General features: G+C 43.0%; 1 protein-coding gene across 2 annotated transcripts; it reads right to left on the reverse strand.

Moving 5' to 3' along the window:
• Positions 1-385: 385 nt before the first annotated feature.
• LOC138958351 (actin, cytoplasmic-like) lies at positions 386-12,064 on the reverse strand. 2 transcript variants are annotated; one of them, XM_070329464.1, is made up of 8 exons: positions 11,830-12,064; positions 11,276-11,428; positions 6,540-6,779; positions 5,763-5,901; positions 3,547-3,654; positions 2,705-2,896; positions 1,889-2,008; positions 386-1,622 (listed from the first exon to the last, which is right to left on the reverse strand). In XM_070329464.1, the coding sequence occupies exons 2-8, from the start codon at positions 11,402-11,404 to the stop codon at positions 1,417-1,419; spliced, it is 1,134 nt and encodes a 377-aa protein (XP_070185565.1). In that variant the 5' UTR covers positions 11,405-11,428; positions 11,830-12,064; the 3' UTR covers positions 386-1,416. The 2 variants fall into 2 exon arrangements, with proteins under 2 accessions (XP_070185565.1, XP_070185564.1); XM_070329463.1 differs by having other exon boundaries at positions 11,276-11,445; positions 11,830-12,063.
• Between the last annotated feature and the right edge of the window lie 4,706 nt (positions 12,065-16,770).

The following is a 16,770-nucleotide window of genomic DNA, read 5'->3' on the forward strand; positions in this document are numbered from 1 at the left end:
GTTAGTGTTTAAATGAAAGGGTGTTTGTACTGTGTGTAAAAGCCTGACCGTACCTGTGATGGTTTACAGGAGGCTTACTGTGCCTTTAACCCCATAATGCCAGACGCCAGGCGGAGCAGCCACTAGATTGCCAATTTTAAAGTCTTAGGTATGACCCGGCCGGGATTCGAACCCACGACCTCCTGATCACGGGGCGGACGCCTTACCACTAGGCCAACTGTGCCGGTCGGATTTGAGATGGTGAGCTGAATCATTTATATGATTGTCATTAAAGTGAATGCATGTACATAAATATAATAGTTGTAGCAATCATGCGCAAGAAATTTTAGTTTGACCAGAAGATGATACACAACTTCAAACACAAACACAACGTCAAGTCATAAAATGATTTATTGTACAACTTTATTAAACAATTACTGCATTTACGTTCATAATACAGGAATGATAACAAGGGGGAAAAAATGGACACGCCCGCGTGTGTAGCTAAAAATAGATGTCAAACGAATATGAGAAACTGACAAACAGAAGTTGTCGACCAGCTGAAAATGATGAACAGGATGCATTTTATATATATAATTTCTTCGCTCCTATCGCATTAACTGACTCGTCTAGATTCACAAACACTTTCATCTTTCAAACACACATGTCATTGATCCACATGACACAAAAAAGCAACACTAATGAAAAACAATACTCAGTATGGGTATTAGTCACATATCACTCTAAGGGACATTGACAGTGAGCACAAAATCATCGGACAGAACTAAACTTATTTATCTCACACGCATAAATATTATTCAACAATTGCACATCCTCCATAATAAACAAGACCATAAACAAACAATACAATCACTGTGAACTTTTGACGCTGGTCCACATGCCGAACTAGTTCACCATACATCCAGTTTGAAACGCACAACCAAGTCAGTCATCTTGGAATCATTCTCTGTTTCCCATCACTACCATGTACACTCTCTTCAAGCACACAATTGTCATCGTTCAGGACAACAAATGGTCTGTATGCACACTTTCACCACGCACACATTGTTCATCATTCACACAAACAAATGGTCTCTATGCACACTTTCCTCAAGCACACAAAGTTCATCATTCACACCAACAAATGGCCTCTATGCACACTTACCTCAAGCACACAAAGTTCATCATTCACACCAACAAATGGTCTCTATGCACACTTTCCTCAAGCACACAATGTTCATCATTCACACCAACAAATGGTCTCTATGCACACTTTCCTCAAGCACACAAAGTTCATCATTCACACCAACAAATGGTCTCTATGCACACTTACCTCAAGCACTCAATGTTCATCATTCACACCAACACATGGTCTCTATGCACACTTTCCTCAAGCACACAAAGTTCATCATTCACACCAACACATGGTCTCTATCTTCAAAAGCATTTTCTGTGGACAATGGAGGGGCCGGACTCGTCGTACTCTTGCTTGGAGATCCACATCTGCTGGAAGGTGGACAGGGAGGCCAGGATGGATCCCCCGATCCACACTGAGTACTTCCGCTCTGGGGGCGCGATGACCTTCACCTTCACAGAGCTGGGAGCAATGGCCGACAACTCTTTCGTCATACGGTCAGCCATGCCTGAAAGAAAGAATGAGTATGAAGTGTTATTTGTTTGATACTCAAAAAGTAGTAATGTAAGCATTTTTATTTTAATGTTTTCTGGTTTCGTTTGTAAAGAAAATATGACGACCTCACTCAGTAAGAAGTTTGTAATTTAAAATTCATCTGTCAACTTTTTCGCTCATCAGACTGTGCTTTGCCTTTTTTTCTTTTTTTTTCACTGATATTTGTCCGTTTATTAAATCTCTTACACACACTATTTATTTTCAAAAAGACCAACTTACCAGGATACATGGTAGACCCTCCAGACAGCACGGTGTTGGAGTAGAGGTCACGGCGGATGTCGATGTCACACTTCTGGATACTGTTGTGCACCAGTTCGTGGATCCCCACTGTCTCCCGGCCTGTACAACAAACAACAGTAGAACATTCTCATTAAACGTCTTATTTTGTACTAATAGTTTAAAAAAACGACACCCAAACCTCTTATTTTGAAAATTAAGTGGATAGTATGTTTGACGCTTTTCAAGTGGTCTAACCGCGGTGATAGCCATATTCTTTTTTTTACTTGTCTGCAGTGACACGACACAATATCGAGCTAAAAGAGACACTCACTCCTATCTTACAACCGCATTTCCATAAGTCAAAGATCAGTCGATGGGAGTTGTATTGCTTCAAAACTAATTTTCAGCTTCGCGTTGAAAGCGAGTTCATCTAAGAGAACTTGATACATTGATCAAGGCCGAGATTTAGACATATACTTTTTACAAAGCTCAAAATATTACAAACAAGTCGACAGGTAAAGCCTTTGAAGGCCAACGTACATTGGCGCGCTTCAGCTGTAGCTCTAGTTTCTCTTGCTGGCAATAATTGTAGCTATGTGGCCTTCTACTTTAACAAGGCTTGGTCTTTTGAGATGGATTTTCGGCTTTAAGACATGATCTGTTAAAAGGCATTAAAGGGATAAAAAGTATTGCCCAAAGCTCGAAAGATCCATCAAAGACATAAAGAACCTGTAGCACCAGTTTTCCTATCATCTGCAGCTGAACCTTCTGTGCATAAGATTCACCAATAGAGTGAAAGTCAAAATATCCACTGACCTAGGAATGAAGGTTGGAAGAGCGCCTCAGGGGCACGGAACCTCTCGTTGCCAATGGTGATAACCTGGCCATCAGGCAGCTCGTAGCTCTTCTCCAGGGAGGACGAGGTGGCAGCGCTCTGCATCTCCTGTTCAAAGTCCAGCGCCACGTAGCACAGCTGTTCCTTCACGTCGCGTACGATCTCTCGCTCCGCTGAAAGAACAAATCGAGATGGTGAGAATTATAAACAGAGAGAGAGAGAGAGAGAGAGAGAGAGAGAGAGAGAGAGAGAGAGAGAGAGAGAGAGAGAGAGAGAGAGAGAGAGAGAGAGAGAGAGAGAGAGAGAGAGAGAGAGAGAGAGATGGTGAGAATTATTGGCACGATCTCTCGTTCCGCTAAAAGAACAGAGAGAGTTGACTCTATGAGAATTATTAACACGAACAGCGCAATGTCGATATTATTCTTTGGGATGTTGTTATGTACTTGAGGCAGGAATAGACCAGCTCTCGCTCAGTTTAGGGACACAGGGAAAGGGGATGAGGCTTACCAATGGAAACCATCTGCATGTAATAATTAAAACGAACACAGGCTACTTGGCCAGCAAGTGGCTTACATGAGAAGTGGATTGAAGAGAGGGGACAATATGCACAATATCTAGCCAAGACTGAATTTCTGTATATTAATTAGTATCCGTGAGGAAAGATAATACAAAGAGGGGAGAATATGCACAATATCTGACCAAAACCGAATATCTTTATATCGGCATTCGTGCCTGTCTACGTCTATCTTGTGCACAAAGCTAGGCTGCAGTCAGAGATGATTTCATTGCGAGAGGAGTCTCCCAGGACGAGCTGTATACTCACAAGAAGTGGAGAGGTTGTAGCCGCGTTCAGTCAGGACCCGCTGCAGGTAGGCCGTCAAGTCGCGACCCGCCAGGTCCACACGCTCTATGGCATGGGGCAGGGCGTAGCCTGAAACACAAGAACAACAATATCCCACCGTGTTTTTTACTTTCGAAAGTGTAGTGTGGCTGCCTAAATGGGCAATATCCCTCTCATGACATTGCAGAAAAAAGACCCCATCGTTGTTTGTTAATTGTTCTTTTACTTCCAAAAATGTAGCGTGGCTGCCTAAATAGGCAGTATTCCTTTCTTGACATTGCAGAAAAAATACCCCTGCATTTGAATTTTACTTCTGAAAAATGTAGAGCGGCTGCTTGAATAGGCAGTATTCCTCTCTTGACACTAGTTGCAATTAAGACATTAATTCATAACAAAAATGTCAGTCTCGACCGGAAGCAGTCAGGATGTTGCTTTTTGGTATGAGTCCAAGTGGACTGTCATACTGTCTTATCCCACATAAACGCCTGGCCTGATCTCACAAAGCGAGCAGTACTGCCGGTGTAACACGACATTTTTACTCCACGAAAAATTTACTCCGGAGTAAATATTTTGTACGAAATTCTTACTCCGAGGACACTTTTCGTACGAGAAAAGAACTCCCCAAGGCACGAAAAAATTACTCCCTCCACGAAATTTTTACTCCCCAATCGAGACGAGGGTCGTGGTGTATGTGTGTATGTGTGTGTGTGTGTATGTGTGTGTGTGTGTGTGTGTGCGTATGTGTAGAGTGATTCAGAGTAAACTACTGGACCGATCTTTATGAAATTTGACATGAGAGTTCCTGGGTATGATATCCCCGGAAATTTTTTTCATTTTTTCGATAAATGTCTTTGATGACGTCATATCCGGCTTTTTGTAAAAGTTGAGGCGGCACTGTCACACCCTTATTTTTCAATCAAATTGATTGAAATTTTTGTAAAGCAATCTTCGACGAAGGCCGGACTTCGGTATTGCATTTCAGCTTGGTGGCTTAAAAATTAATTAATGACTTTGGTCATTAAAAATCTGAAAATTGTTAAAAAAAATATATTTTTTTTATAAAACGATCCAAATTTACGTTCATCTTATTCTTCATCATTTTCTGATTCCAAAAACATATAAATATGTTATATTAGGATTAAAAACAAGCTCTGAAAATTAAAAAAAATTAAAATTATGATCAAAATTAAATTTTCGAAATCAATTTAAAAACACTTTCATCTTATTCCTTGTCGGTTCCTGATTCCAAAAACATATAGATATGATATGTTTGGATTAAAAACACGCTCAGAAAGTTAAAACGAAGAGAGGTACAATAAAGCGTGCTATGAAGCACAGCGCAACCGCTACCGCGCCAAACAGGCTCGTCACTTTCACTGCCTTTTGCACTAGCGGCAGACTACGTTCAATTTCATTCTGTGAGTTCCACAGCTTGACTAAATGTAGTAGTTTCGCCTTACGCGACTTGTTTTTACTTCCAGTAAAATTCTCGTATGCAAAAATGGGATGCGGGCGAAGGGATAATGCCAATAAGTGATCTCGCGCACACGAATGTCGTGCTACCCTCCTTCCACCCCTTCCACCACCAAGACTAACAGGGGACAAGGGAGTAAATATTTCGTACACCTGGCATGGGAAGTTAAATTGCTTGTGTTGGGGTGAAGTAATTTATTCGTTATTTATTCGTCAGGGGAGTAACATTTTTGTACGAAATGTTTACTCGGAACTCACCTGTCTTGGGGAGTCATTTTCTCGTGTAATGGGGGAGTGCTTTTTTTTCGTAAAGGGAGTAACTTTTTCATACGAAATGTTTACTCCGGAGTAAAAAATCTCGTGGGAGTAATTTTCTCGTGTTACACCGGTTTTCAATGGAAGGACTGTGACTTTAAGACAACTTTGATAGGATGATGTTTTCAGCATACACGACTTCTAGTCTTGCAACAACCTCACTGATATCGCTTAGCTACGGCCGTCAAATATTGCATGTTTAATTTGATCTTTCACCTTTACTTTATTGGATGCTTGAAAATGTGCACAGTATACAGGACTTTTATTCTTGCCCCCAATAAACAACCTCAGAGGTCACTTACCCATGGCCGTCATATCTTGCATGTTTCATGATTTGATCTTGACCTTTACTTTATCGTATGATTGAAAATGTAAACACAATTAGTACACCAGCACCGGTCGCTAGTTACCTTCATAGATGGGCACGACGTGGGAGACCCCATCCCCGGAGTCAAAGACGATGCCGGTGGTACGACCCGAGGCGTACAGTGACAGCACTGCCTGGATGCCCACGTAGAACGCTGGGGTGTTGAACGTCTCGAACAGAATCTGAAAGTGGAATATAAACCGTTATTGTTCAACATCGACTGGATCCCAATGTGGAATGTTGGCAACTGAACGTCTTAAACATGATCTGAAAGGGAAATACAGTTAAACGCCCCTTTTAAGACCCCCCCCCCCTTTTAAGACACCCCCCCCCCCTTTTAAAACTTCCTCCCTTGTAAGGCCTTGATTTGTTCTCTGTTCATAACTTCTACAAATTTACCCCAAGTTTCAGACTCCACCCTTTTCAAGACCTGATTTTCTTAGATTTCCTTTTTATGTATTAAAAGGGGGAGTTAATAATTGTGTTGTCCACCATCATGAAAACTTGTGTAACTTAGCATTGTTATGGTCACGTCAAATAAGCATCTGCTTGAGGTCGTGTCCTAGCTGCATTTTTGTCAATTGTTTCATGCCATATATTTTGAATAAAATTGTGTTTAAACCAAAAGGGGGAGTTCAACTGCACTCACTCTCTTTACCCCCCCCTTCCCTCTCTCTCTCTCGCTCTCTCTCTCTCTCTCTCTCTCACTTCCTCTCGCTTACGTTTACAATTATTCCCTGTACATGTTCAAAGGACAGGTTGAAAAATAAGGCTAAGTCCAAAACATTTATCCTTTCGTAATAAAGTTCTGAGTTCTCACCTGTGTCATTTTCTCCCTGTTGCTCTTGGGGTTGAGCGGGGCTTCCGTCAGCAGGACGGGGTGTTCCTCGGGCGCCACACGCAGCTCGTTGTAGAAGGTGTGGTGCCACACGCGCTCCATGTCGTCCCAGTTGCTGACGATGCCGTGCTCCACCGGGTACTGAAGCGACAGGATGCCGCGCTTGCTCTGGGCCTCGTCGCCGATATAGCACTCCTTGAGGCCTAGGCCACTCATCACGTTCTATGGATAGAGAGACAGTGAAAGTATAAGTAATGCTTGCTCTGGGCCTCGTCGCCGATATAGCACTCCTTGAGGCCTAGGCCACTCATCACGTTCTATGGATAGAGAGACAGTGAAAGTATAAGTAATGCTTGCTCTGGGCCTCGTCGCCGATATAGCACTCCTTGAGGCCTAGGCCACTCATCACGTTCTATGGATAGAGAGACAGTGAAAGTATAAGTAATGCTTGCTCTGGGCCTCGTCGCCGATATAGCACTCCTTGAGGCCTAGGCCACTCATCACGTTCTATGGATAGAGAGACAGTGAAAGTATAAGTAATGCTTGCTCTGGGCCTCGTCGCCGATATAGCACTCCTTGAGGCCTAGGCCACTCATCACGTTCTATGGATAGAGAGACAGTGAAAGTATAAGTAATGCTTGCTCTGGGCCTCGTCGCCGATATAGCACTCCTTGAGGCCTAGGCCACTCATCACGTTCTATGGATAGAGAGACAGTGAAAGTATAAGTAATGCTTGCTCTGGGCCTCGTCGCCGATATAGCACTCCTTGAGGCCTAGGCCACTCATCACGTTCTATGGATAGAGAGACAGTGAAAGTATAAGTAATGCTTGCTCTGGGCCTCGTCGCCGATATAGCACTCCTTGAGGCCTAGGCCACTCATCACGTTCTATGGATAGAGAGACAGTGAAAGTATAAGTAATGCTTGCTCTGGGCCTCGTCGCCGATATAGCACTCCTTGAGGCCTAGGCCACTCATCACGTTCTATGGATAGAGAGACAGTGAAAGTATAAGTAATGCTTGCTCTGGGCCTCGTCGCCGATATAGCACTCCTTGAGGCCTAGGCCACTCATCACGTTCTATGGATAGAGAGACAGTGAAAGTATAAGTAATGCTTGCTCTGGGCCTCGTCGCCGATATAGCACTCCTTGAGGCCTAGGCCACTCATCACGTTCTATGGATAGAGAGACAGTGAAAGTATAAGTAATGCTTGCTCTGGGCCTCGTCGCCGATATAGCACTCCTTGAGGCCTAGGCCACTCATCACGTTCTATGGATAGAGAGACAGTGAAAGTATAAGTAATGCTTGCTCTGGGCCTCGTCGCCGATATAGCACTCCTTGAGGCCTAGGCCACTCATCACGTTCTATGGATAGAGAGACAGTGAAAGTATAAGTAATGCTTGCTCTGGGCCTCGTCGCCGATATAGCACTCCTTGAGGCCTAGGCCACTCATCACGTTCTATGGATAGAGAGACAGTGAAAGTATAAGTAATGCTTGCTCTGGGCCTCGTCGCCGATATAGCACTCCTTGAGGCCTAGGCCACTCATCACGTTCTATGGATAGAGAGACAGTGAAAGTATAAGTAATGCTTGCTCTGGGCCTCGTCGCCGATATAGCACTCCTTGAGGCCTAGGCCACTCATCACGTTCTATGGATAGAGAGACAGTGAAAGTATAAGTAATGCTTGCTCTGGGCCTCGTCGCCGATATAGCACTCCTTGAGGCCTAGGCCACTCATCACGTTCTATGGATAGAGAGACAGTGAAAGTATAAGTAATGCTTGCTCTGGGCCTCGTCGCCGATATAGCACTCCTTGAGGCCTAGGCCACTCATCACGTTCTATGGATAGAGAGACAGTGAAAGTATAAGTAATGCTTGCTCTGGGCCTCGTCGCCGATATAGCACTCCTTGAGGCCTAGGCCACTCATCACGTTCTATGGATAGAGAGACAGTGAAAGTATAAGTAATGCTTGCTCTGGGCCTCGTCGCCGATATAGCACTCCTTGAGGCCTAGGCCACTCATCACGTTCTATGGATAGAGAGACAGTGAAAGTATAAGTAATGCTTGCTCTGGGCCTCGTCGCCGATATAGCACTCCTTGAGGCCTAGGCCACTCATCACGTTCTGTAGATAGAAAGACAGTGAAAGTATAAGTAATGCTTGCTCTGGGCCTCGTCGCCGATATAGCACTCCTTGAGGCCTAGGCCACTCATCACGTTCTATGGATAGAGAGACAGTGAAAGTATAAGTAATGCTTGCTCTGGGCCTCGTCGCCGATATAGCACTCCTTGAGGCCTAGGCCACTCATCACGTTCTATGGATAGAGAGACAGTGAAAGTATAAGTAATGCTTGCTCTGGGCCTCGTCGCCGATATAGCACTCCTTGAGGCCTAGGCCACTCATCACGTTCTATGGATAGAGAGACAGTGAAAGTATAAGTAATGCTTGCTCTGGGCCTCGTCGCCGATATAGCACTCCTTGAGGCCTAGGCCACTCATCACGTTCTATGGATAGAGAGACAGTGAAAGTATAAGTAATGCTTGCTCTGGGCCTCGTCGCCGATATAGCACTCCTTGAGGCCTAGGCCACTCATCACGTTCTATGGATAGAGAGACAGTGAAAGTATAAGTAATGCTTGCTCTGGGCCTCGTCGCCGATATAGCACTCCTTGAGGCCTAGGCCACTCATCACGTTCTATGGATAGAGAGACAGTGAAAGTATAAGTAATGCTTGCTCTGGGCCTCGTCGCCGATATAGCACTCCTTGAGGCCTAGGCCACTCATCACGTTCTATGGATAGAGAGACAGTGAAAGTATAAGTAATGCTTGCTCTGGGCCTCGTCGCCGATATAGCACTCCTTGAGGCCTAGGCCACTCATCACGTTCTATGGATAGAGAGACAGTGAAAGTATAAGTAATGCTTGCTCTGGGCCTCGTCGCCGATATAGCACTCCTTGAGGCCTAGGCCACTCATCACGTTCTATGGATAGAGAGACAGTGAAAGTATAAGTAATGCTTGCTCTGGGCCTCGTCGCCGATATAGCACTCCTTGAGGCCTAGGCCACTCATCACGTTCTATGGATAGAGAGACAGTGAAAGTATAAGTAATGCTTGCTCTGGGCCTCGTCGCCGATATAGCACTCCTTGAGGCCTAGGCCACTCATCACGTTCTATGGATAGAGAGACAGTGAAAGTATAAGTAATGCTTGCTCTGGGCCTCGTCGCCGATATAGCACTCCTTGAGGCCTAGGCCACTCATCACGTTCTATGGATAGAGAGACAGTGAAAGTATAAGTAATGCTTGCTCTGGGCCTCGTCGCCGATATAGCACTCCTTGAGGCCTAGGCCACTCATCACGTTCTATGGATAGAGAGACAGTGAAAGTATAAGTAATGCTTGCTCTGGGCCTCGTCGCCGATATAGCACTCCTTGAGGCCTAGGCCACTCATCACGTTCTATGGATAGAGAGACAGTGAAAGTATAAGTAATGCTTGCTCTGGGCCTCGTCGCCGATATAGCACTCCTTGAGGCCTAGGCCACTCATCACGTTCTATGGATAGAGAGACAGTGAAAGTATAAGTAATGCTTGCTCTGGGCCTCGTCGCCGATATAGCACTCCTTGAGGCCTAGGCCACTCATCACGTTCTATGGATAGAGAGACAGTTCTTCTTCTTCTTCAGCGTTCCAGAATTTTCTGGTTACGTGTGAGCTCGTTTGCCCATTTGGGTTCCCCACACTATACTCTGAGAGCATAGTCAGCTTCACTCCGATTTCGTTGAGTAGGCATGCTGGGTATTTTCGTGTTTCCATAACCCACCGAACTCTGACATGGATTACAGGATCTTTTCCGTGCGCACTTGGTCTTGTGCTTGCGTGTACACACGAAGGGGGTTAAGTCACTAGCAGGTCTGCACATAAGTTGACCTGGGAGATCGGAAAAATCTCCACTCTTAACCCACCAGGCGGCAGCGACCGGGATTCGAACTCCCGACCTCTCGATTACGAGGCCGACGTCTTACCACCACGCCACTGCGCCCGTCAGAGAGACAGTGAAAGCATAAGTACACTCGAGTCAAAAGAGAAGTGTTCCACTTTTAAACACATTTCTGTAACCAGTTTTGAACATTTTCATTTTGTGACAGAATAGTACATCGTTCTACTTGCAAACGTAACACACATATATAGTGTTCACTGGAGTTCAAATTAACACTTGTGAACACTATGTGATTATTATGTGTGCAGAGACAGTATCCCAACAGAGCACTCATCAAATTCTAGACGTACAGCAAAAAAAGGAGTAGCTACGAGCATGATTTACACCCTGGGACAGGCAGAAGGTAGACTGGGTTGTGGTAAGACTAAAAGGGTGTCCTTCTTTGGTGTTTTGTCACCGTGCCAAGGCAGCACCAGCACTGGTACGTGTCCTAGTCCTATGGAAGTAGGCTAAGACAATGGGGGGAAATATACATTTTCAGGTACAGCAGAGAAAGAATTATTCTCTTCTTCTGAACCTTAGCCCCTAAATTGCACTCCTTCAGGATTTAACTACAGGAAAAGGCAAGGACGTTGTGGTAAACTACACAAGTAATGTAATAATGTAATGGACAATGAAGTGTTATCATTGTTATTGTTAAGGATGGGGTATGCATGGGAAACAAAAGCTGCACGATTATTGCAAACAAAATTTAAGATAAAATGCAACAAAGAAAAGATGGACGAACCTGATACTTGGGTCTACCGATGAGGGCGGGGAAGACGGCCCTGGGAGCATCGTCCCCAGCAAAGCCTGCCTTGCACATCCCTGACCCGTTGTCAATCACCAGCGCCGTAACGTCGTCGTAGGAACTCATCTTGCTGTGTGTTGAGTCTGTGAGCTGAGTAAATTATCGATCTGTTTAAAGAAAATGGACATTTTTACAATATAATTGTGCAAAAATGTGATCGTTACCAAAAGGTTGAAACGATTTGCAGTTTTTGACACATACATATTATTTTGTTCCTTTTAAGAACTGAATTATCACAAAAATGGTTGTTAACTTTTTTTCAACATCTAATAATTCCAATACTTCTCCATGATAATTTTTTTTCAAGGAACTACTTCCATGTGGTAACTCAGTTAGTATTCTCAGGAGCATGCATTACAAACAAGCGATACAATCGATAACACGAAAAAGAAGCCCTTGTCAAAGTAAAACCTAATCTCACAGAGAGAAAAAACACACACAAAACCAAGAAGGCCGTTTTTTTCTCAAAGAAAAAAGAATTGCACGCTTACCTGCAGAACAAAAGTTGTCGGCCTTCCTTTTTTCGTAACAGAGAAGCAGTTCAAAACTAGTGGCGTTATATTCTTTCTCAGTTTCTGTAGAGCTGATTGCAAAATAATTCCTTGATGCGTGTGGTGTGTGGTGAAGTCTGCAACTCTTCCAGTGCTGCCAATTTGTTGTCTGCTTAGCTGTGTCCAGTCGATGCATATTTATAGTGAAAGAAATCCCCTTTCGGGGGTGCCCAGAGCTCCCGCCTTACCTGGAAAAGTGACCACCCGAGCTATAAATAGTATCTCACGAGCACTGTGACTGGCTGTGTGACTCAGGGACTTCGCCTGCCAAACTAGGTCAGTCGCCAAGGACGCTCTGAAGGTAATCACAGTCTAGCGAGACTACCATAATGTGTTTCTGCTAACTGTGTCAACAACGCATTTTTGTTCTTGCAAGTGTAAGATGTGCTTCAAACCCTACCAAGTTTCATGAGATAGTTTGTGCGAATCTTTTTTCTAAATAATCTCTTCCAAAAAAAAGTATACTTCTTGGGGTGAATGTTAAATGAAATCGGTTAATATAATGCAGACGTAGGTGGTTGTTGCAGACAAGGTTTTTCTTAGTTAACTAGTCCTGGGTGTAAACACTGGTGACTGACCACTAAGGTACTGAAATTAGACGATGACGATTGAAAATAGGCCATTTAACACAAACAAAAACGGATTAGAAAGTCACTTATGACTATGTTTGGTTGGGTATATTATGGGTGGAGTGAATAAGCAGCAGACTTTAAATAGCGAATGGTAGGCTACACCCAAGTTAGGTATCATTGATCCAAAAGGTGATTCGACTATATATGGAAGTGTATGAAGTTGTTGACGCCTAAATCTTCTGTCCGGAGTAAGTGTATTTGACTAAGTGCCAAAAGGTGCGCACGAAAAGCGGACAAAGGGGCTAAAAAATAAAAGTTGACAAACACGACTGATATTGTGATTTTTGTTAAGACAACAGATGCTGGAACCCAATTACGAAAAGAAAAGATAAATTTACCCAAATGATTTTACAAATAACGATAATTTTGTTCGTTATATCATTCAAAACGGCACTGAGTCATAGCATTAAGGTTATCTCGCACGTTTTTAAAGCTAGGGCTTTGAAACTTGGCACACAACCAAAGTATAATGACCTCCAGGTATGGTGCACATCACATTAAACAACATTGAATTTCAAGGTCACAGCGAGGTTAAATTTCCTTTGCAAACTGGAAAATTGTCGTTGTCACGTCTTACATGTTTTAATACTAGATCAGTTAGACTTTACATACTTCACATACTTTCAGCATTTTTATAAAACCTCATTAAAAGTGACCTGCTTGTTAATCTTTGTCAAAGTTCAAGGTCACAGCGGAGTCACATCTGGTCCAAATGTGGAATATTTTCAATTTATTCAGCGCGTTTATAGCACGAGCTTTGAAAATACACACAGTTCTAGTGTATAATGTTCACACACGATTAAAGTCTGGTTGAAAAAGTCAAGGTCACAGCAGGGTCGCGTTGAGGTCAAACATATACATTTTTTTCAATGAGGTTTTCTCATATGTTTTTGAAGCTAGGGCCTTGAAACTTGGCACACTACGCAAGTTAAATTAAACCTCATCAAATTCCAAGGTCACAGTAAGGTTAAAGATCCTTTAAGGATATTTTCTAAAAAAGGTGACCGCCTGGTTAATGTTTGTCAAATTTCAAGGTCACAGCAGTGCCATCTGGCTTAAACTTTGAAAAATTGTCAATTTCTTCAACTAGTTTTATAGTGTTTGAAGTCATTCACACATGATGAAAGTCTGGTTGATAAAATCAAACGGCAAGGTCGCAGCGGGGTCGCATTGAAGTCAGACACATACAATTGTCATTTTCACGAACGCCTTTTAAGCAACACCTTTGAAACTTCACACATTCCAAAGTTTTGATGTTGTTTGGTTATAATCAAAGTGTGGTCAATTTCCATGATTGAGAGCATTCAGAGGGGTCAAGTTGAGGTCACACAAAAAGTGATAATCTTTATAAGACTCACGTTTGCTGCTATTGCTCACTTGACATTGGTGAAAGTGCTTATTTTATAATTGTTGATCTTGATGTTTTGACCAATTAATATTACCAGGATCAACCATACCAGATTTCAAAGTCCAGAAGTTGTCAAACCTCAAACCTGTTGGAAGTTTCAAAGATTTAAGCATCAACAAATTTCTATTTGATTTGACCTTAAATAAAAGATTTGACCTTAAATCTTAAAACAGATCAACCAGACTTTGGTTTTATATAAATTGAAGTTCAATACAATTTCCTTTTTACCCAAACCATAACGCCACTTTGACATTGACATTTGACTAAGGTCGACAAGACTTGGTTCATGTTTGCTGGTGTTGTCCATTTGTAGATGTACTGATATCTGAAATATGACATAACTTATGTTTTGTTGTTCCATGCTACATGCAGTGTCCGAACAATCTCATTTAAACGATGTCAATGCATACATGATACACACTCTGGTTTCACATTAATGATAGTTTGCAATGTGACTTTGTATTTATTACGAAAACCTGTCACACATAAGAACGACAACACACACAAATTCTGACTTTATGCCAGCAAGAATAGAATACTGAACGTATCTAAACAAGTCATATTTACACATACAATAACTCAATTTGTGTCGTTCTATACTGCATACAGTGTCCGAACAATTTCATTTAAACGAAGTCAATACATAAATATTACACCCTTTGCTTCCACATTAATGACAATTTGCAATGTGACTTTGTATTTATTACGCAAACATGTCAAACATTAGAATGACAACACACAACGAAATTCAGACTTTGTGCCAGCAAAAAGAGAATACCCGATTTATCTGATTTATATTTATTAACACATACACACATTAACTTATTTTTTGTCATTCTACTCTACATGAAGTGTCAGAACAATTTCATTTAAACGATGTCAATGCATAAATAGTACACACTCTGGTTTCACATTGATGATAAATTGCAATTTTAACATTGCATTTATTACGCAAACATGTCGAACATAAGAACGACAACACAAAACGAATTTCGGACTTTATGCCAGCAAAAAGAGAATACCCGATGTCTCTAACCATGTCATATTTACACACACACACACACGCACGCACACACACACACACACACACACACATACACACATTCGCACATGCACATGACAGTCAGAAACACAACGACGCCCACTTACACACTAACACACACCCTTATAAGCGATTCCCCGTCAATGTTAAAACATTTAGTCTAAACTTAACTGTAAAAAGCAACTTTTGTAAATCTGGTACGACACAGCAAGCTCTGTAGTATTCTCTAAATTCAGCGCAGAGCTCTTTGTCATTTACATGTTTTGGTGTAACAGGTTACTGAAACCGGGGGACAAGTGGAACAAAGTGGTTTGGGGTCCAGTGTTCTTCGTTGATGACATCCCGAAGAGATGTCCACATGATGATTAACTTTGAACTGCTCTTGCAGCAAGGTGCTTTGATTATTCGGTGACAATGAAGTCTGTAAATGTCCCATCCCAGAGGTGGAAACACGGATTGGATGGGACGCTTCAAGACATGGGAAGCAGCAAAAAACTCCCACAAACCAGCGTAGGTGCCATTTTTGCGCATGGCCATAACTTCATCCTCAAAGGGGGATGAAGACGCTGGTTCAGCAGAAGTCATGACAGCTACTTTAATGTTTTCTTCACCAGTAACATTGTGAAATTCACGGCGCCAGTTGTTCCCATCAAGAAAGAGCTTTGGGTTCAAAGCCATGGCCATGACAACTCGAACTCTCATCTCCTGATGGTGATCTTGAGTGCCATAAAGTAGTAAACTCAATGCACGAAAAAAGCAGTTCCCATCTCCATACACAGATAGTGGGAAACATCTCCCCTGCAAGTCCGATGGCAGAAGATTGGCTGCTTGACTGTCAATTCTGCAACCAAGTGCGGGGTTCTCATTGAAAGAATCGGGAATTTTGATATCCTCAGCGTGTTGCTGCCAGAATCTTGCCTTTTCCTGAACCTCCGAAAAGCTAGCGCATGAAGTGAGCTCAGTGCTGAGTTTTCTGAAAAATGTTTTGTTGTCTTCATGCTCTTCGAGCCCAGCACTTGTGTCTTCCACTCCATCACTTTCTTCTTCCACCACTCGATCGCTTTCTTCTTCCACACTCATGCTTTCAGCTTTCACAATCACACACTCCTCTTCCACACCCAAGTCTGATTCAGACGAGGAAATGATTGCACTTTCCTCCTCAGAGTCAGAATCTGGTATGACATGAGATTCTTCGTCTGACTCGTCCTCTGAACTTGAAGTGACAAGTGTCTCATCACCTTTTTCATGAGGCAGGGTGGGATTCATTTCTAGAAGAAAAGAACCTGGGCCAGGGTTCTTCATCTTCACAATCTTCCACTGATCAACATGGTCAGAGGACAGGCAATCATCGTACTCTCCAGCCATGCAATGCTCACAAAAGCAAGACAACTGTCTTGTTGCAAGCACGCCTGGTGCCATGGCCCGCAGATGGTGTAGTTTGTGTGTCCCTTGAACAGTTGACAAGAATGCAGACTTCATTTTTCTGCTAATCTGGTGTTCCTCAATGAGGAAAAACTTTTGTGATTTGTGCCCACACAGACCGTCAGTGGAAGGAGACTGTGACAATGTCTTGCAACAGTAACGGAACATATCCCGCGCGTTGGTGACCGTCACTCTGCCAGCCACAATGTCCTGGGTAACTGAGCGCTTTACTGCACCACCACACCAATCACTGTCGTTTTTACCGTGACGTGAACCGAAAAAAACTTTTTCAATGGACACGTCACTGTATCCTGGCACTACCGTATGTGACAGATACAGGAAGGGCAGTTTGCTTTTAAACTGCGCAGAGCAGCCAT

The sequence above is a fragment of the Littorina saxatilis genome, linkage group LG2 (assembly GCF_037325665.1).
Source record: "Littorina saxatilis isolate snail1 linkage group LG2, US_GU_Lsax_2.0, whole genome shotgun sequence".
In the NCBI taxonomy this organism is placed as follows: domain Eukaryota; kingdom Metazoa; phylum Mollusca; class Gastropoda; order Littorinimorpha; family Littorinidae; genus Littorina; species Littorina saxatilis.